The 21385-nt window shown below is 41.8% G+C and overlaps 1 protein-coding gene and 1 long non-coding RNA gene across 2 annotated transcripts in view; one reads left to right on the forward strand and one right to left on the reverse strand.

Annotated features, from left to right (window-relative positions):
• The first annotated feature begins 68 nt into the window (after nucleotides 1-68).
• LOC103823171 (uncharacterized) overlaps nucleotides 69-21385 on the forward strand; it is an 87703-nt gene continuing 66386 nt past the window's right edge. The window contains exon 1 of the long non-coding RNA XR_001992000.3: nucleotides 69-156. This is a non-coding gene — a long non-coding RNA (uncharacterized LOC103823171). The remainder of the gene's footprint in view (nucleotides 157-21385) is intronic.
• On the reverse strand, nucleotides 7549-20878 carry CHRNB4 (cholinergic receptor nicotinic beta 4 subunit). The gene is made up of 6 exons (XM_009098213.4): nucleotides 20511-20878; nucleotides 15758-15903; nucleotides 13940-13984; nucleotides 13707-13816; nucleotides 10285-11257; nucleotides 7549-8248 (listed from the first exon to the last, which is right to left on the reverse strand). The coding sequence occupies exons 1-6, from the start codon at nucleotides 20812-20814 to the stop codon at nucleotides 8108-8110; spliced, it is 1719 nt and encodes a 572-aa protein (XP_009096461.2). The 5' UTR covers nucleotides 20815-20878; the 3' UTR covers nucleotides 7549-8107.

Here is a 21385-nt window from a genome sequence, read left to right on the forward strand (position 1 = left end):
AGCTCGGGGCCAGCCCCGGGCGGGGCACGGCAGTCCCGGTACTGCCCTGACCGCTCAGCGCCCCTGGGCGCTGGGCAGAGCCCCAGCCCCTCCCGAGCGGGGAGCTCTGTGCCACGGGGGCGTTCGCTTGGGCTGCGAGAAGGAGAGCGGTGAAAGGTAATGCTACCACACAGGTTTTCTAACACACGTCTGCAGATGAGGTAAAGAAACGGTTTGGGGGAATTACTGTGGAGCTGGGGGTGCAAATGCCCTTTGCCCTCGCAGGCCCAGTCACCCAGACCTGGCAAAGCCACAGGGCTGTGGAGCAGAGGAAAGGGAAAGTGTAGCCCAACAGACCAGGCCTCTGGTAAGGGGTAAGAAGCCTCGCAGTAAGAAATAAGAAGTGCTTTCTAGTCTGAGTCATGAGTGTGTGATTACAGTGAGGATAACAGCCTGCTTCTTAAAATATATTTTAAAATGGATTAAAATTTGATTAACTGTAACATTCAAAGACCTTTCAGGCCACTCAAAGAAATATGCTAATTACCCCTTTATTATTCTAAGTAGTTTTTATTTATAATAGATTCCTATTGTCCTTTTGCCACTCATAAATGCAGTTCATCCTACCCTGTTGCCAACAAAAAAGCCTCAAACTGAAATTCTTAAACAACAAGGTACTTGACCTGTTTCAGGATGAGGTGTGAGAACCTGTATTTTACACTGCGATTTTACTATCAAGCTAGGCAATAACCATCCTGACACTATTAGAAGGCAATGGCCTTTTATTTTTAGAGGGCTATCTCCTAAACTCTCTTCTGGACAACACACAGTCATGAATTCCAACTGAAACACCAGAAATACTGTTTTGTCATTAATGTCACTATGCAAATTTGGCAGAGGCACAAACTGAAGTCCATTGAACATATTTTACAGTCCCTTTGAAACAGAAATATGGAGATATATATATATATATATATATATATATATATGAAATATGAATATTTGCAAGGACATGCTTATTTTCTGCCCATTGTTTTTCAGCAGAGAAAGAGGGGAGGCAGAATTATCTGCAGGTGACAGACTACACAAAGCAGGTGTTACTTTTGAATCTGTGAGACCTCACCTCTCCCTAAGACAAGGGTTCCCCTCATGTGAAACTATTCAGCTAAAAGGTCTTTTGTTTGTTTTTGATTTTGCTTGGTTGATTTTAACCCTTTGTGCCTTCCCTTGCTCACTTGGAGTACAATTTTGTTTTCAGATTAGTGAAATCATTCAAGCCAACTTGCTATCTAAAAAATGAACACTTTTTAACTGCCAGTCTTGCCCAAATTACTTCTTGATATCTTCTATCTCTTAGACTGAGATTTCCTGGAATAAATACCCCCCCAATCTTGCAGGTAAATAATTTTAAATCTAGACCTTAACAACTATTATAGTCAATCCCAAACTGACAGCCTTTTTACATGGTACTAGCACTCTAATTAAATCTAGCATCCACTCTTTCTAGAGAAGTGCATTCATGTGGGGTTTTTTTGTTTAACTATTTTGTGCTTTCTACGTCTGCAGAGACGTGCTGTTTGCAGCACATACTTAAAGCTCTTTAATGTTGACACTTTCTTGTCTTCTCTGCAATATGTGAAACCACACCTTTATATGTGAGATGCTTTTCCTTCATGTTAAAATGGCTTTATGTGTCCTGTTTGGCATTTTTAATCAGGACTACTTAACTACTTTGCAAGGATAAACTTAAACACCCCCAGCCCCCTCCCCGCCCCCCGCCACTGAACAACAAGCTATGGAACAGAAAGAACGGTACCACAATTCTGTACATTTGCCCCTTAGGCTGGAGAGCACTTCTGCACTTCTTAAAAATAATTTGCACCAAAACCATCTCCTGCTCCCCTTTTCCACCCTCCCTTCATCATCAAAGAATAACGGATTAAGGATCACTCACCTTGACAGAGAAAGCAAACAGCAGCAGTTAGAAGGAGAGTGTTCAGGCTCTCCATGGTGTTGTGAATTCCTGCCTGTGGACAGAGGTTGAGGATGAGCTTCACTGCCAGGACTCCAGGAGCACAGGCAGCAGGGAGGGCTCGGCTCCCCCGATGCATGAAATGCCTGCAAGCAGCAGCCGGCAGGACCCTGAGCGCGGCTCTGCGCACTGAGCTCCCATTAGCTTTGCTGTGCTGCCCCCTTTCAAGCTACCCAGGCTGTCAGAGCATTGGGAATGGCAAATCAAGTGCAGGAAAAACAGATGTTATTGTAGGCAAAGAGCAGTCTTCTGGCACAGATAGTGGGCGAGAGTCCTTAAAATGGTGCATAAATGAGCTTGGTAATCTGACAACACTGAAGAGTTTTCCAGCCAGCTGCTATACAGGATCCTTATCTATCAGAAGATCATGCCAGTCTGCTAGGGGAAGTTTAATTAATATAAATCTTGTAATTTAATTGTTCTGAAATGAATATCGACATTAGGGATGCCTGATTTAGCAGTGAACTGAGATCATGGGACCTGATTTCCAATTAGGCTGTTGACGTTTTTTCCAGCTTGTGTCTCATCTCGCAAGAGCATGTACTGAGTGCTTCACCATGTAAAAAGGATGTGCTATTCCCAAGAAGTAATTAAAGGCCTGTACAATTGGTGGGATCTGAGCCCAGAGTGGTAAACAGCAGCTGGGATCTGGCAAGAATCTGGGGGCTTTGAATGGAAATCAAACTTGACCAAACCCTTGAGAATAACTTCGGGCCATTCCTATTTTGTAGATTAGAAAGGTGAAATTTGAGAAGAGGAATACAAGCACAGGATCCCAACTTTATCCCACAAGACTTATTGCTCATGGGAAAGGACACTAGAAAGAAGGAGGAGCTGTCTGAAGCTCAGACATAAAATCATGATTTGCAAAGTGAGGCATTTCCCAGGTGCCCATCAGCTTCCTTGTTAACTTACAGGTCACCTTTTGCACTGCCCTCCCCATCTGAAATGGCCTGGTGATGCAGAGTTCATGCAGTGGCTGTTGCACTATCTGTGTCAAAGGAAGAAGGGGGGAGACAACAATATGGGATTCTACCCCCATTTTTAGAACTGATGTGAAGCACCTATGGGACAGGAGCTGCAGCTATAGGTGCTTCACGGTCTGCCCTTAGGGAGGGACAAGCAATGACCCTGTTTGGTGCTGTGTTAAGAGGCAGCAGTGGGAGAAAGAGCACCAGACTGTATTCAGTTCTTGGCACTGAGCTTGTTTATCCTGTTAGCCTATCTCTCAGAGCATCATTTACTTTGTCCCTAGACACATGCTCTTATGATAATTTCTGTAATTCTATTAGTGCGGAGGAAATAGGCTTTACTGTCCATTTGATTTCATTTATTTTTTTTTTCCAGAGAACTCAGCTGCTTGGTCTTTTAGCTTAACCCTTTGTGGATACTTTTGGTTTTGCTTTTCCAGGGCATTGAGGCTAAATGTTTTCCCTTTCTGTCTCTTTGCTATAAGCAGCATTGTAACTGAGAATTTTGTTTGCTCTTTTTAATCCCAACTAGAAATGAGTTAAAGCTTCAAAGATCAGACCATAATTGGTGTTCTCCAAGTCAATGTTTAACCTGAATAATTTGGAAACACTGATCTGCAGAGGAAGAAAAAAGCCATAGCATCAAGATATATAGATATTTTAGCTTAATTTGCCTAGTTACTAAAATTTTCAGCGGTAGTTTTATGGCACGGATATTTTGTTTCTAACATCCCATGCTGTATCTCCTGGTGAAATCAGCTCAGAACTGTGGTAGAATTTCTTTTAGGGCTGGGGAGGGTGATGTGATGAGAACATGTCACCATGACTGCATTGCAGAACTGTACAGAAGAAGAATTTGTATGGGTAGAGGGAAGCTGATCTACCCAGGAAGATCTGCAATAGCAAGCTATGCAGCCTTTGTTCTTTAACAAACACGCTGCTATTAGAGGGGTTTTGCTTTGTTAAGATTTGTTAAGATCAAATCTTAATTCAGGTGAGGAGGAAAAGAACATTTTCCCACCTTTGGTCTGGGGTATTGATGCTCCCAGTTGTTTCCAGTTTGCTTGCTGCTGTTCCCAGTTTGCTGTGGCTGCAGGGGTGCAGAAAGAGTCCCCAGTAAACTCACCTGAGTGCCGGTGGTGAGTGGTGGGGTTGGAATTTCTACATGTTCCCATGGAAGGCACGATTGGTTCAGGATTAAAGAGTTTTGGAATGGTAGGGAATGGAGAGAAACCAAACAGAGATTTTCCCTCACTACTAGGTAAGCAATGGTTGCACAATACCATTGAAATAAAATTTTAGTGCAAAATACACTTTGAATATCCACTTTGTTGTTGTTTTAATGGAAAGCATTATGGTAAAACCCCTAAAAAGTAGAAATGTTGAAGTTTATTTTGTTCAATGAACTGGGACATTATCATATTCATATTTGCCTGCAAGAAGACATTTTTGATATTTCCTTTTCTCCAGTCTTTTACTTTTAAAATCTTGCCAAAAAATAAAAGCAGAAAACCCTGTAATTCTTTAACAAGTTAAACTGGGAGCAGTTCTATCTATTATGTAGGTGGTGCTGCCGAGAGTTAGGCAAAAATAGGATTTGCCAATTGGAAAATACAGTTTTAGGAGGTCACATTTTTCAGAATTTTAGGAGTTTGGGTGAAATTGTTCATTCTGAAGTTTGCTATGGATTAAATTAGATCTGGAAATGTGAAACATACGGAGGTGGCTCCCAAGAACATAACTAGGAAAGAGTATATTGTTTCACTCATGGTTAAAAGGGAGAAAGGTGGCCACAGTGTATGAAAAGCACCAGAGCCCATTTCCTGGATGAGGGGCTCTGGCTCTACAGGGATCTCCCTGGGGCCAGTGATGTGCCTCTTGAGAGCTTTTTCTGGGTTTGTCAAGTCTGAGGACTTCATCTGCCTGGACTCTGTGATAGCTGCTAACTGAGCTGCCAAATCCTTTCTAAAACTTTTGTCCATGCTGAGGATAATTTAGCTGAAGGCTGCAGTTACAGAGCCAAGCATTATCAGTCTTTACTGCTCATAGAGATAAGGCTAGTTCTGAGATGGGAGCACCTGGGGCTTCATTTCAGATGCATTCAGGCAGTGAGGGAGAGGATAGGAGGGAGCTGGGTAGGAGAGTAATGGGGGTAAGAGTGGGACAGAGCCCAAAGTGTTGTTGCTGCTGGGTGAAAACAACAGAAAGGGGTCTGTGCTCTGCACAGGCCCGTGTCAATCAGGGGGGCTGCAGCTGCTTTGCTGCATCCATGGCTGCTTGGCTGGGTGAGTCCCTCTCCCTCCTGCCCTGAGGCGGTGTGCAGCAGCTCTTGCAGCATTTAAGTCTGCACTGCCTCTTTCAGATTCCCTGTTCAGCATTAGTTTGATATTTAAAGGGCCTTTACCTTTACACTGCCTGCACAGTGCTGGCAGCTTCTCTGGCTTCCTAGGTGCCTTCTCTGTAAGCAGAAAAAGCTGTGCAGCAGCTGGGGCATGTGTGCACCTGTGGTTGGGATGTAACCGAACCTACAGCAGCATGTCCTTGCTTGGGGAAGGCAGCCCTCTGCTCCTGGGGCTGTCCGTGCCCCATCTCACCTCACAGTTGTTACAGCTGCCTGCAGAGGAGCAGCTCTACTCTCCAGGTCTGAAAAGGAGAAGGAAACATTTGAGGTGGGAAAAGTCTCTTAGACCCATTTAAACTTTACACCACCCACTGGTCACCATGGGAGTGTCCAGAATAGTTAATGTTTGGGGAGATGGCCAGGGGCTGCCCCCCCTGTGCCAGGAGGATTTGGTGATCCCAGGGTATACCTGCATCACTAGGGCAGGCAGTCCTACAGTTATCCCTCACCTGCCTGCCCTGTCTGCATGAGTGACACAGGCCTTAGAGGAAGAGGGATCGAAGGGAGGAAGACAGTGTGAGCCCTTCCTCCTTCTAACGTGGGGCTGAAGACAGCCTCACCCGCCCCACTTGTGATACTTTTCCCCATCTGTCCTGGATTGCCAAGCAAACTGTCTGTATTCTATTTGCCATCTGTATGGCAGCTGTCTTCTGTTCAGCAGGCAGTTTTCCTTATCTCTTCCACACCCACTCCTCCCTCTGGGTAGACATCTGCTGATAACGGGCCATTGGATGTCCCTGCATGGCTGATAAGAACTGCAGCATCCCACTGGGAGATGTGAGCCCAGGGGGAGGAGCCAAGCATTCCTACCCGGATATAATCTTGAGATTCTGGAACACCAGCAGGGCTTCTGCCCTGGATTCCCAGAGGAGCAGCAGCTGCCTCTTCCACTGGATCTCCAGAGGAAGAAAGCACCCTTCTCTAGGATCCCTGCTCCAACAGAACCAGCCCTGGCACTGCAGGAGGGCTGAGCCACAATTTCAATGGGATTGCTACCAACACACCCTGACCCACAGGGTGTCAGGCTGTGTTCTGACTCTGGCAGTGTTGGTTTAGTTTACGTTTATTTTACCTTTTTATTTTCTTCCCGAGTAAAGAACTGTTATTCCTGCTCCCATATATTTTGCCTGTGAGCCCCTTAATTTAAAATTTATAGCAATTTGGAGGGAGGGTTTTTGTATTTTCCATTTCAGGGGAGGCTCCTGCCTTCCTTAGGAGACACCTGTCTTTCCAAACCAAGACACCTTCTCAGACTGCCAGGCACCCGGCCCTGCTGAAGTGCTCAGGCCCCGGGAGACCCTCCCAGGCCTCAGGGATTGGGGGGTGCCACTGGTGCAGGGGAGTTCAGCCACGGGCTGGGAGGGAGTGAATGCAGCCCTGCAGCTGCTCAGAGAAGTTGCAAAGGTGTGGATGCAGAGCTGAATCTTTGTACTTATCTGAGGCTGCCTGGCAATGGCAATCTAGATGGAAATGTAGCTTGGTCTTGATGAAGGCGAGTAGGGCTGGAACTATCTTCATCTGTGGCTTGTTGAAGAGCACAGGTTTAGGTGTCAACTAATTCCCCTGGGACAGGTGAGCCTCAAATCCCCTTCACAAGTGATAGTGGATTTCAAGTTTGTTCAGCAGGCATTGGTTGTACTTACCAGTGGTGACACAATTGTTGTGTGTCCTCACAGCACCCCAAGGAAAAGCTGAGATTGATTTAACTGGAAAAGTGCCAGGAGCCCACTTCTCTTTTTGCAGGTTACCTGGAACAAACTGTAGTGGGATTGCCCTGTGATGGGGGTCTAGGGCCTCGATCTGTCCTTTGCCAAAGACTTTAGGACTCTATGTGCTTCCCTAGCTGATTTGTTGAGGGTTATACTTAAACCCACATTAAAATCACTCCAGAAAAACACACAGGTCTGTGTGTGCTCACGTGTCCTCTCATTCTTGCTGCCTTTCAGCATTGTCTTCTTCCATTGCTTTCCTGTGCTCGTAGCCTTAGACTCGTAGCCTCACACTCAAAGTGTGTTTGTGCCCCAGATACATGACCTGTTAAACTTGCAGGGAATTTGAGGACTAAATCTATATAAAGCAAAATTTTATGTTTTATTTCTATTTCATCATCAAACAGAGTATTATATACATGTTTGTTTATAATACATTAATTTGGCCTTTGTTGATCCATTGGGTACCAGAGATGGCAAGCTGAGAAACCTTTCAGGAGCTATCTCAGAAGTGTTTCTGTTTCTCAGTTCAGATGTAAGTATCAAACCCACTTGCAAAGGTCTTTATAAATCAGACACAAATAACTTTGATGCATTTGAAGAAAGTAAATTTCACAGCAGTACCTTCTTTGCAATAGGGAAATTGCAGTATTCTAAGGAAAGAAAATATCCTTCCTAAAGCAATGTATTTAAAATACATAACAATAATAAGATTATGATGATGATGTCAGGATGACATCTTGTAGAGCAAAAATCTTTCATTGTAATGTTCAGACTTCAAATAATTTTAAAAAGGGCAAGATATCACCAGAAGTACTGGACTCACTGAAAAAAAAAATAGGTTTTTATTTGTTTTGCTTTTTTCCTATCCCAGTAAGTCAAGTTCTACGTTCCTTTTCCTTACTCTAAAAGATGTAAGTGCAACTCACTTGGCCCCTTTGTGGAGTTAACAAAGGGGAACTGAGAGCAGAATGAGACCAAATGTCTGTGTAAATATTGACATTTAAAATAATAGCTAAGGGTTTATGGCAGCAGTGTGGTTTTGAAAAAGTGGTTGCAGAAATAATCCAACAGTCCCCAGGACACAAACAAGGACAAATATCCAGAGAAACAGCCTGTCCACTACCATGGCAACATACTTCCAATCTTCAATGACCTGGAAGAAAAAGCCAATTAAAGATATTAGTAATTTGTCCTATTCTTTTGGTCTTCCTCTCGCTAATGCTGAGTTTTTGTTTATCAAAATAAAAGGAATCTGATCTGAATAAACTGGGTTTAGGCTTCTTAAGGGATTTTTCTGCTACAACACATCTGAGCAGTGGAGAAAAATACAGTAAATATTTCTTCGTTTTCTTGGATACATTAGATACTGAGTGTGGCTGCCTGGTGTGGTGCCAGCCCTGAAGGAGCCACACTATAATCCAATTAAGGAATTTTTTTTCTTCAATTTGGGTTTGTAAATGCTATTAATCTGAATGGGCAAAAATAGATGGTGTTTACTGCTGTTAAACAAGTTAGCTTCAGAGTTCTTTTCTTATCAACAGTCATCTTATCATGTGGTTTAATCTATATTAATACTGTTGTTTTTATTAAAATGCCTTTTTGCTCTGCATGTGTTGTCTGTGAAAGTCATGGCCTTAGATTCTGTCTCAGACTGAAGTGACCAACTGGGCTATTATTGTAAAGGGGGAATATATCAATCTTCATTTGTATCTCAGGAATAATTTTTCCTCTCTCATTGATTCTGGTTACACAGGGGGTGTCTTCACATCAGTGACTTTATCATCCTTGTCGGTTGAATCATGTCTGATATTAGACCATAACATATTTTTCCTTCGTGCACACCTTTAATTCCCACTGCTGCTAATGGGAATTGAATGCTTCTGCAGTCAGACCATATAAATGTATATGAACAGTTGTTATCAGACTGTTGTGATGAGGCAAGGAAGCAGAGAATAAAGTTATGAGTCTAGAAAAATTGTATGTAATATCAGAGGACCCTTGTGAAAAGCAGTAAGTGGATTTTCAATATATAAAATGCTCTTGAAAATTGTTCTAACTACCAAGTGAAAGCTTTGTAGATCTTTTAGTGTGCAATACATCCTTGCAAGAATTTCAGAGCTATTAGAAACCCTTTTCCTGCACTATGAAGTCGCCTTCTGTTCAGTCAGTTTCAATGTTTACAAGCTCATGTCTAATGTTAATAGCTGAACTTCTTTATTTATATTGACAGTAATTTCAGTTAATAGAAAACATGACCTACTCAGCAGCGTGCTCCTCTAGGGACTGCTGCAAGCTCAGAAACCAGACTTTATTTAATCTGTTTGGCTGAGGGAGGGGAAGCACAACAGGAATAGAGAACCTGGATTCTCACTGTGGGCTGGGTTAGAGAGGGGACAATGGTAAGTATGAGGAGGATTTTTCCCAACTCTGGGCGCTTGTCTAAATAAAACCTGTGACCCACCTGATTTTTCCAAGCATTATTCAGTGTTTCTCTCAACTCTATTGTGTTAGCTAAAGGCCTCTGAGTTGGGCAGGGGAATAGAGCAACAGCACAGCTTAAATAAAGTATTTCTCCTAACCAGTAAGGAGTCTGCTATATATATATATAATGAAAGAAGTGTCAGCTCTGTTGAGGTTTTTAATCCTACCCATGGTGTTTGCCGTATACAGGCAGGTGTCTTACTCTAGAGAGGGTGTTTGCAAAGGGCTTCTACCAATTTTGCTAAATGCTCCTACTGCTCATTCATTAGGTAAATGAATGCATGAGCTGTAGGAACATTGTTTCTGGTTAACTTGGCCTGGCCATGGATCAAATCACAGTCTTACTGATTTACAATGGTGAAAAATGGTCTATTTTTAACCTGGAACTGAATATTGTTTTCTTCCCCTGCCAGTCACCACTTGAATGTGACAAGAAAGCTTTTTTAAGAGTGCTTCATGACTTACTGGGCAATCAGCAAACACTTTTTGTAGAAATAGCCACGTTATCTATCAGGAGAGTATTTGCAGTTACCAAATTTGCTTTTCATTAATGGCATAAATTATTTTCTCTTATGAGCTATATCTAGAATATCTCCAAAATCTTGACAATAGCTAGAGAGTTCAAATAAGCTTTCTGAGGAATAGCATGTTACAGAGGAGGACAGAGGATGAAGTTTGGAAGGGCAGGGATTTCTCATTTTTACTTACACTCTGGTCGTTGTCATCGCTTTTCATGTGCTCTGCTATAAAGCTGACTCCATCAATTGCTTCTTGCACTTCAGGAGAAAATTTTGCACCTGTTCTTAACCTAAAATCTCGACGACTGCTGACATTGTCAGGTGTCTCAGAGACTTTCATATCATATCTTTTGGCAGAAGCTGTATTCAAAAAATAGGTAGAGTTCTTGTAGAAGTCAGATGGCTCCATACAAGGATTCTCTGCTTTTGTCTTTTTGTAGTGGCACGGCTTTTGCCGTGGAGAATTATTTTCCGGGCGCTTCATGAACAGATAGGCTGGGAGCCTTTCAAGGAAAACCAGCTTTACCCAAGGGGGCATGGTGTGAGTACTTGGAGATCTGTGGTGGACGTTGAGCACACAGACACTGGTAACTATTGAGAAGGTCACCAACACCATTGTAAACATGAGATACTTGCCAATCAGTGGAACATCTAGAGATGTTGGAGGGACAATTTTGGAGATCAGCAGCAAGAACACAGTCAAGGCAAGCAACACGGATATGCATAAAGTCATTTTTTCACCACAGTCTGAAGGCAAGTAGAACACTAAGATGGCTAAGGATGTAATTAGCACACAGGGAATGATAAGATTGATGGTATAAAAAAGTGGTTTCCTTTTAATAATGAAGTCATATGTCACATCAACATAATTGGGGTCCAGAGGGTTTACAGTCCTTCTTCCTGGGAGTGCTACAATGTCCCACTCTCCGCTCGGTGTGAAGTCGTCCATGCTCGCTGTGGAAGTCTTAAGGACCATATCAATTTCTGTGTGGTCGTACGTCCAGGAGCGGAACTTGAGGGTGCAGTTTTGTTGGTCAAATGGGAAATGCTTCACCTCAATCTTGCAGGCACTCTTGTAAATGGCCGGTGGCAACCAGCGAATGCTTCCATTGTTCATTACAACGGCGTTTGTGTACAGCGAGACCTCGTACGTGCCGTCCGCGCTAATGAGGGGAGAAAAGAGAAAGGGGAAAAAGTGGCAAAATATTAGGAGGAAAAGCATAGTTTAAAACAGAAAAACTCTGACATTCTTCAGAGAAGAATTCTTTTCAGAGAATCAAAGTTTAGATATACTATTATCCTGAAATCTATGCTGTAGGGAGCTATAACTTGATAGGGAGATTAATGTATGCATTCCTCCCAGTCAGAGAGTTGATTTTTGGTCCAATACTTATAGAAAAAAAGTTATAAAATTATTATTCAATACCAAATAGACACCTCTGTTTCATCCAAAGAAATCAATGTGTTTTGTAAATGTTTGCTCAAATAATCAAAGCTTCCTACATCTCTGAAGGCTAAGCAAAAAAAAGATCATCCCATGTGAAAACAGAGGTACCTTTGATTTGGAGTGTAGCCACTGCTAAGAACACAGAGCAACACTCCTAAATGACTTGGACAAGGAAATAAGGATGAGCTGCATTAGTTAGAAATGCAGGGAGAGTGTAGGCAGAGGAAATGTAATTATTTGGCTTATAATTTATTGCATCACTCCGTTAACGTTTACTTATTACAAAACCAGAACAGACAAGCCACAGCCTTCTTATTGCCCACAAATAATCTTGGCTTTGTATCTCTTCCAATTGCTGAATTTCCACCAGGGGAGTCTTCTATGTTCTGATGGGCCCTTTAACTTAGGGAGAAGATCATTCTCAGTCAGTAGTATCTTCTCCTGCCCAGCAGTGTGGGCCATCAAGGTAGGCTGTTTAAGCCATTTAGTGTCCCAAGGTAGTGTTTGTTGACAAGGCATCATGGAAAATAGCTATTTCAGTGCTGAGCATGATTTTTTTTTTTTCCTAAGCAGGGAAATGTTACAAATATCTAAGGCTTGGCACATGTGTCTGAATCAGTTAAGTTTGACTCTGGAAAGGGCTCACCTGGGTGAGGCAGTGAGAGCCTGGCACTGAGCTGAGACCTTTGCAGCTAATTCATGCAGACAGTGAAACAAGAAGATGTGGAAGTGAGTGGCGACAGCCACTAATAGGGGTCGTTAGTTCATTGCCAATAAGATAGCTATTTTTTGAGAAATGAATTGGATCTTGGTTCTGACACATCTGTACTGAGTTAGCTTTGCCGTCATGCCGTGCCATGTGCTGGGCAGAATCCTGGGCTGGGAGTATGTGAGTTCTGGCGCTGACTGTCCTGTCTCAGTGGTGGGAAGAGGCTGGGCTGCACTCCCAGAGCCCCCTGCAGAGGCCCCAGACAGAGCTGTGGGCATGGGGACATGCTTTGTGTTTTCCTGAGCACCTCAAACTGACTGATGCCTGTGAAACTCTGCTCCAGCAGCAGGAAGTTTCATGGAGCTCTCCTTAAGCTAAAATTTAATTGAAACTTTGTACTAATGTAGAAATCCAATACAGTGAGGCTTGTTCCTGTGCATTTAAGAAACCTTTTGAAACTGTTCCTTTCTGTTTTTACAAACTATTGAACGGTATCACTCAGCCAGGAGCAAAAAGAAGCAGAGGGCAGAGGCACAATTTACCAGAACAAGCTTTGATCAGGCAGAGTACATCCTAATCCACTGGCTGAATTATTTTGTGACTCATAAATAAGATTTAAGTGTTCATCAAATCTGGTTTCCAGTAGTAGGATTCCAAGGACTTAACTCAGATATATATATAAACTTGCTGGGTTTCCCATCTGTATATGTTCATAAATCATCGTGTGTTCATGAATTCATTGGTTTTCAAAGTATTATAAAAGTATAAATTTTGATTATTTAAAAAAACCAAAGTTTATCATCCACTTCAAGGTTTTGCTAGAGAATTAAACCAAAGCAAAACAAAATTGTCAGCTGTTTGTTTGAAAGAAGAACGGATGTATATTTTTCTCAGTACTATAAAGCAACGGGGTCAAATGTTGACAGATTTATTATGAATTCATAGAATGGGTTTTTTCAATGCTTTATGAAAATGGAATATAATTTGGTTTTCTACATGAATATGAACTCCTGGAGTTATGGTATGTGTGAACTTTGTAACAGATTTGTGTCCTGGGGCCTGTGGTAGAAAAAGGAGTGGGGGAAGAAGAAAACAAAACTGTATCTCAGCCCCTAAGATGTCTGATAGGATTCCAGATGTCTTCTTGCAACTGCAGTTATACCTACAATTTATTCTTTCCATACAGTCTATTTTCATATAAATCTGTCTCAGTTGTGATCCTAGGCATGGATCCTGTGCTGTAACTGCTCACGCTGCAGACATCTCCCAGCTCTGCTGGAATTTCTTTAACCAGAGTGCTGATGGTGAAAATTATCTTTGAGCCCAGTAGCCCAGTCAGATACACTTGATACTATCTAAAATTCAGTTTTAAAATTTTACCAGACCTGCTTCATCATTTCTGATATTTGTTAAAATTTTGTTCATTGTCTGTGTAAACTGCACCAGTTTTACTTACTTATTGTAAAGCACAATGTCTGGCAACCAGATGTGTTTTGCAGGTATTCTCAGCTTATTTATTCCTTCATAGTCAGAGGGCTTCCAAGCCAGCCGATAATCAATCCACTCCTAAGAGAAGAATTGGACAGTAGTGATGGGAGTGTCCAGGCCAGCACTAACAACAATCACGTGATGGAGTGAAAGCAGTTGTATTTGTGGTTTGCAAGAGCCATTTCTCTGGGGGTTTGTTACCTGGTTCAGCCAGACATTTGTAGTCATGATCTGCTCCCGTTCATTCTGCAGGGAACAAACAGAGACAAAAAACTGGCCTCTAAAATGTTTTACTTCATTGCAGTAATAAGATTTATTCAATGGGTTTTAAAGCATGATTTTGTCTAGTGCATTTCAAGGCAGACATTTCTCTGAGGTACGATGGCCAGTCTTGTACACACACTGATGATAAGTAGTGACCCCATAGATGTAGAATTCCAAAAGCCTTTTAACAAGAACAGTTATGGCAGGAGTGAGTGCAGTTATTTGGAAACAACAACCACCACCTTGCTAAGCTGGTTTCCTCCCCCACCCCACCCCACTTCTCCACCCTTGACTTGAAACAGGAGGGACAGTTGACTGTCGGGGAGGCCTGCATGAGGTTGTGTGAGGTTGGTGTAAGGTTTGCCATGTAATCTCATGAACTGCTGTCTCTAGACAGCAGTCCAGAAGAGAAACCCCTCTGTAGAACTTCTGTCAGGAGGATTTCTGCAGGAAAATGAGTTAATTGTCTGATCCTGAAGATGCCTGAGATTGTTGGAGCCTACAAGATGCCTAATTTTGTTCTGCTTGAAGAGTGGGGCTGTAGAGGGATAGGGACTGAGTTGTGCTGGTCTTGGTCTTTGCCCATTCATCCACCTTGCTTAGGCTGTTGATCACCAGGGCCTCTGGAACAAGACACCTCCATTTTATGCCCAGAATCTGCAGTCTGAGGGGACACTGTGCTCGTGGTGGTAGTGCAAGATGTAAGGAGGCATGTCTGTGTCCAGATGGAGTTCTCCAGGAGAGAGAGCACTTAACTAGAATCATCTGGTATACATGGCATTGAATCCTGAGTGTATGTGTATATACATCTATGACTATCTATATATATTATATCCAGTCTGCATGGGTGTATGAAACCTCAGCTATTTGTACAGTTTCCCTTGCATTCCAACAGTCTTTCTCCTTTCCTCTTGAATTTCAGAATATACATTCTTTATGTCTCTAAAAGTTTGCAGCAGTCCAGTCACTAGCCCTTACACAAATTCTGACAGGAGGCAGTCATCTGTACCTTCTCTGTCATCCAGGGAGAGCAGCAGAATTGAAAGCCCCAGTTCAGGAAATTATTCCCACTTATATACTGGCTCTTGTTCCCACTGCAGTTAATGTTAACCTCTCTTAGTAAAGATGTGTTTATACCTTGGAATAACTGTCAAACACATACTAACCTTGTGGGTGAAAGTGTCTTTTAGACCCACTGAAGTAATGTTATTGAATATGAGGAGTTGCTTTCCTGAGGATTGTTTTAATCATGCTAAGCTATTCCAGCCAGAACTAATGTGTGTTTTTCTTTACAACATTCCAGTGTTCTTTATTAATGTGCCTGATATGTCATGTGATTTGGATGTGGCTTTGTAGCTTGTTTGCAGGCCATTGAAGCACTTCAGTAGAAGATGGATTAGCATTCCCCTGATGGTGGGTGGTGTGTTCATTGCTGGTGTGCACTGTCCAGGATAGGTCCTGACCTGGGGTAACTTATAGTAGCTGTACTGAAATCCGTGGAATGATTTTGAATTTTAGCTAGATGGAATTCTATTGGATGAAGATCTGGCCCCAGTCCTTCAAAGCTTAGGCATAGACTGCTTTCCCCATTGTAGCTCCACTGTGAGGCTAAAACCAGTAAATTGCCTGTATGGGCTCTGCCTATTAATAGTGTTACACAAATGAGAAAAGAGCAGAGATGTAGCAATGCCAGTATTAATTAGAGTGCTGTGCAGGTGGTAGTGAATGTAAAGGCATAGCCTAATTTGAACTTACCACACTGATGAGCTGTGCCAGGGAAACCTGCAGTTCTATGGATACCAGCTGGGAGGAGTTGACAGCTGGTCGTATTAACTTATTGTACCTGTCAGGACTCAGTAGGTGGTTCATTAGTTTTTCTTCAGCATCTGCTGCCATGCTTCCTGTAAGGCATCACAAAACAGGGTTATGGAAGGGAGACCAAAGTGACATGATGTAGGGCTCACAGAATATCTGTGCATCAGATCATCTTTGGGAAATAATGACAGCTTTTGATTTTCTAAAGACTTGTGTGAACAGGAGGAAACGGTGCTTGCACTGATATCTGTTCTGCTGAAGTTGACTGTCTTTCACAGAGCACAGATCAAAGCAGATCCCTTTCAGGGTTTTTTGCAATAAAATGTGAAGCTCAAATTGGTAGATACTTTTGGGATTACACTCAGAAATAGAAACTGGGAGCAAACCATCCTCTTGATAGCAAGGGAAGAATTATTCTACGATCCAAAGGGAGGGGTCCAGCTGTGTCCACTCTCTTTAGTGCTGTAGGAGACACAGTTGCAGTTGCACATACAGATTTAAAGACTCTGCTTTATGTAGAGAAAACCAGGGGATAAGCTTTAGGAGTCATAAAGGATTTTTTAATGACTGGGGACTCTCTAGTGGCTAGTGATGTTTCTGTTTCAAAATTTGAAAACCTAGGCAGTATGTTAGACTTACTTTATGTGGAAGTAAAACCTGATTTGAGGACCAGCACAAATACTGTAAATCTTTGCCAAAGCTGGAGTTCAGTAACTACAAAATGCAGTATCCACAGGCTAATATCAAACAAGCCTGAACATTCCCAGTGGAGCAGAGCAGCTTCTGGCACAACACCAGGGTCATTTATTCTGTTCTCATGTGTGCTTTTCAAAGTCACCCCAGTGGACTTTCAAACCACTGTTGACCATATTGATGAGGAAGGTCCTGAGAACATCCTGCTGACAGAACTGAGCCAGAGCCACTGTGCTCTCTGTTGGGCAGGTCTGTGCTGTGATGCTGATGAAATTCCTGTGTTAGTGAAAACAGGTTCCAATACAATGGATAGAATACCTCTTCCATAGAAAAGGCCACCTAATTCAGCTCACCTAATTCACCTCTAGACATTGCAGAAATGAGGGCAGTGTCCTTACAGCATACATGCTTCAGTATTTCCCAGAGCAATTTCATCACACAGTAAAAAACACTGGCTATGCAAGTATTTCAAATTGGTGGTACATTAATTTGTTTTGGGTTTTTTTTATGTTGTAGCATATCCATGAAATCTGGGGAAAGGCAGACACCAAAAGGTCAGGATCAAAGTTTGTGTGCATGTCTAGAAGGTGCCACGTTTCCTTCTGTACTGGGCTACAGGTTGATAGGCTGAACAAGTCTCTCTTTAAACTTGAAATTCTTCTGAATCCAACTTGGGTTAAAAACATACCCTAAGACCTTCTTGTTTCTGATCCAGTGAGAAAGTGGAGTGAGGTGAAAGCAAAGATTATCAAACAGAGATGTCACATCTAAGAACAACTTTTACTCAAGCTCTGTGGAAGGGTTGAGGTAAACACTAGGCTTGATTTCATTCTTGTAAGACCAGCATGGGCTGTGGGCTGGTAGCCCAAAATCTTCACCTCTACTGAACTATAACATTGTTTTTCAGAATAGGCTTTTCAAACACTTTCCAAGGCATTTGGGAACAAATTTGGATTAATGTATCTGTGTTTGTTGGGTCAGTTTGTTTTTTGATTCACACTTGCTTTGTACCTCCCTGCAAGTCATTATAAAAGCCCTGTACCACGTGATATTTTAATGTGACGTTTGTTCTCAATGCAAGGTGCCTCATCAAAAGCTTATCAAGCTAGAGCTATGATGAATCTTGCTAAGCTTCAGATTCTGGTGTGGTTTTCTTGTGTGTAGCGATCGAGGAAATGCTAAATTTGATACTGTGAAGAAAAGAGGGCCATGTTCTAGGAATGAATCTTCTTGTGGTTATAAGGTTAGGAGTCCTGTGGTAGTTCTCTCAAGAGAGAATTCTTGTTAAAGTTTTTTTATTGTGTTCTTTGGTGGAGTTTTAAGTTGGGTTTGTTAATAGCAGACTTTTTTTACTAGACATTCTTACTGTTGCATGTGTAAGTGACGTAAACATGTGGTATAATTCAAATATAAATAAATCATCAGTTGGTTTGTTTCATTCAGTGGTCGCTGAATACTGTTAGCAAAGATGTGAGTTCCTGTTTGAATTGTTAACTGTGTTTTCACTGCATTGCTGCCTTTGTCTGTGGATATTCCAGCACAGAGAGTATTTGCTAAACAGGGAGTGAGGAGTAGGAACTGTAGACTATTTGCAGAAAGCAAATTCTGGATTTGTAATTGGTTTTTACTCTGAAACCTGCTTTTAGCAATCACAGTCGTCTGGTCTGCAAATCCAAACATAGTGTTGGGTCTGCATATCTGATGAGAACAGCTCAGATTTCCAGGTACTGACTGTTAATAAACTTTGTGTGGATTAATGACAAACCGTTACTTTAGTTATAAAATATATTTATTCAACAATGAATCCCTTTGAGAAATTATTACCTGTTCTTAGTGAAGGCATTCCTTCATTAGGGATAATCCTTGATTAAATTCCAGCCTTTGTAACTTAGTAATCAGAAATAAAGGGGCCGCTCTGTCACCTGTATCACACACCACTAGATGTCAGCCCTTCACTGCCTTAAAACTTGTTAAAAACTCTCTCTGTAAATACTGGCAAAAATGAGTGTTTCTTGTCTCATTTTTACAGTCTACTTTCCATTAACAATCTACATATAAACCAGATGGCGATTAATGAGAACAAAATTGCCAGGCATCCAGTTTTCTTTATGTGCACCGTGTGTCAGTAGCCAGGCCTTTGAAATGTCTGTTTCCTCTGAGCGTTGGAAGAACTGGAAGTGCAGTTTCCCCTACAAACTGCTTTTTTTTTCCAAATAGCAGTGATCACCAGAGATGTTGCAGACGGTAGACTGATGCTTTTAGACAAATTATTTTAACAACAATGATCAAGCAGTCCTAATTTGGGAGTGAAGTATCTTTGTGTACTGAAAGCAGTAATAAATAAAGCCCATTGGGGTGAATCCTGAGCTGGGGAAATGACTTCAGCTTCACTGAACATGCTACACATCTGCTCTGTGACAAGGAGAGCCATCACCACAGACCTTGCAGTACACATTCCTCAGGGAGTTCGTTTTCTCTGTGGGACTATGAGCATTAAAAAAAAATTGCACCAAGATGCTTCCAATTTCACAGCAAAAGAAACTGAACCACAGACTTCATTCACCCTGCTGTGGAGACTTTTCTTTTTACACAGTCTAATTTAAATACATAAAAGGAAATAACTGAATCCTGTGTTATGCTGTTTGATGGCAGTGTAATAACAAATTCCTTGGAGTGATTTCCACAGAAAAGAATAAGGAGCAACGCTGAGAGATACAGGCAAGTTCACTGCTATTGCTGCCTATATTTCAAAATGTAACATAAGACATATTTCTAGTGTTTCTCTGAACTCAGTTCTTACAATAAATGTTGAAATAATATTTGTTTAGAAGTAGCACTGTAGCATGTGTTACCATTTTATTCCTTTACTCCCTCACACATAAGTGACATGCCAAGTTCCCATCTGTAATTAGTAAAGAACAAGTAAGAAGCAGCAATGAAGCAGTCCCATCATCTTCTCTGAAATTACTTCATGATGTTGTTACTTCTCAACATACTCTCAAGCAAAAAGATTTTCATAACCTCTTAGAAGAACACATGCTGGTTTGAAACATTTTTTGTTCCAATGAAAGTAGCAGTGAATTTATTGTATTTTAAAGGTTTTTAATTGTTACACTGCAATTAATGCAAATAAAAAAAGAAATACTCAGGGGTTTAGAAGTGTATAATTTAAAAATCTAAAGTGGGCCCTCACTCTCCTTTTGTTACAGAGCAGATGTTTTCTGAAGTTGCCTTTCAGAGATGGAAGAAACAAAACGAGTGTGGAATGAATAGACAAAAATGGGAAGTGTGTGATCTGAGGATCCTGGTTTAGTGTCAGCCAGTTTCTCTCAGAGCACTTCAGAGGAGCCTCTCCATGGGAAGAAGCTCCTCTGAAGTGGAGGAGCTAAATGCATGCTAAATGCACTATTTCATGCTGCTGCCAGGTTGTTGTGTGGGCTAAAACATATCCAAGAAATCCTGACAGACTGAGGGAAATGTTCTCGTAAAAAAGGCAAAAAAATGTGGGTTATGTAGCATATATTTACATATGGCAACTTAATTTAAACTGTTTCCATTCTAATTAAAAAAAAAAATAGGAAGTATGAACTTTGCAAAATATAGGAACTTGAGAAAATAGTAGTAGAAGGATGAGATCTGTCATATTTATGGATCATGTCATGGTTCATTTTTTCACCTTCAGCACTATATGCTGCTTTTCCTATCACAGATGATCCTGGGAGCATCTAAAGGGATTTTATTTAGTCATTATCATTGTCCTGTCCTACAATTATGTAATTTTATATCCAACCTGTCCGTCCATATTCGTCGTAGTGCATGTGCTGATACCAAACAAGCCCCAAACAGCACTAAAATAATCAATTTTATACATCTTCCTAAAGTCAGCAAGCTCCCGAGGTGATGGGTACGAATTGTCTCTGAGCTCATGTCCCTGCCCTGCCTCTTACCCCCCAAAGCTCTCACTGTTCTGAAACTGTAGGAGAAGGAAAAGGTCACTTACCGTTCAGACAAAAGGAGCCCACCACAAAGAGAACGAGGCTGTACATTTTCCTCATGGCAGTAAGAAGTGGATTACTGTTCTTCAGCCTAGCTGGCAATAGGCTCTGTTGGCAGAGATGCACAGGCAAGAGATGTAGAAGCAAACCTGAATCTTGGAGGTATGAAATGCCTGGAAAGAGACAGACAGTAGGACCTGACAGAAGCGTTCTGCAAAGTGCAATTTTCGTGAGCATAGTGGTCCCTCCCCCTTTGCAGCTGTTTAAAGAGCTTTGTGAAGAGGAAAAGCAAATAAGAAGAGTGAACATAATGTGATAATGTTGAAAAAGAGGAAATGAAAGAGCAAGCGAAGGGACATGATGTGCAAAACACAACTGCTTAATTCTTGCTGCTAGATAACATTTAAAGGCTTTCTGATTAATGAGTGCAGTGGGTGAGAATAGCTGTGTGGGAAGAACTGGTTAAACTTCGTGCCATAAAACCTCTTAGTGTCAATAAATTATAGCCCCAGCAGAGGGTTATTTTCTGAGTCAAGAGAGAAAGTTTAGTACCTGCTGCCAACCCTTTTTGCCTCCAAGGCCCACACGTGTGATCTCTTTAAACTAGAGCTCCAAAAACTTTTTGGGAGCACCGAGAGAGGAGCAGAAAATTTGTTGTCATTAACATGTGATAGGATTTTAAAAAGAAAGCTAAAGCAATCTGTGGTGAAGTAGCAGCAGGGATAAAGAAACTCCAAAGGAGCTTTAGAGAAGTTCTGTGGAACTCATCTTTTAGAGCTAAAGGGTTTAGCAGACTGTAGAGTGTCATGTGTTTTGGGACTTGTTATGGGAAGATTTGTAGAAGGAGGGGGCAAGAAGATCTTATGTGCCCTTTGTAAGC

Source organism: Serinus canaria, chromosome 10, assembly GCF_022539315.1.
Source record: "Serinus canaria isolate serCan28SL12 chromosome 10, serCan2020, whole genome shotgun sequence".
Lineage (NCBI taxonomy): Eukaryota > Metazoa > Chordata > Aves > Passeriformes > Fringillidae > Serinus > Serinus canaria.

Coding starts and splice junctions, on each gene's coding strand:
- CHRNB4 (XM_009098213.4), bottom strand. CDS start 20,814: ATGTTCACTCTTCTTATTTGCTTTTCCTCTTCACAAAGCTCTTTAAAC. Junction 13,985..15,757: donor TGGCACAGCTCATCAGTGTG/GTAAGTTCAAAT, acceptor TGTTCCCTGCAG/AATGAACGGGAGCAGATCAT. Junction 8,249..10,284: donor GCGATGACAACGACCAGAGT/GTAAGTAAAAAT, acceptor TTTTTCTTCCAG/GTCATTGAAGATTGGAAGTA.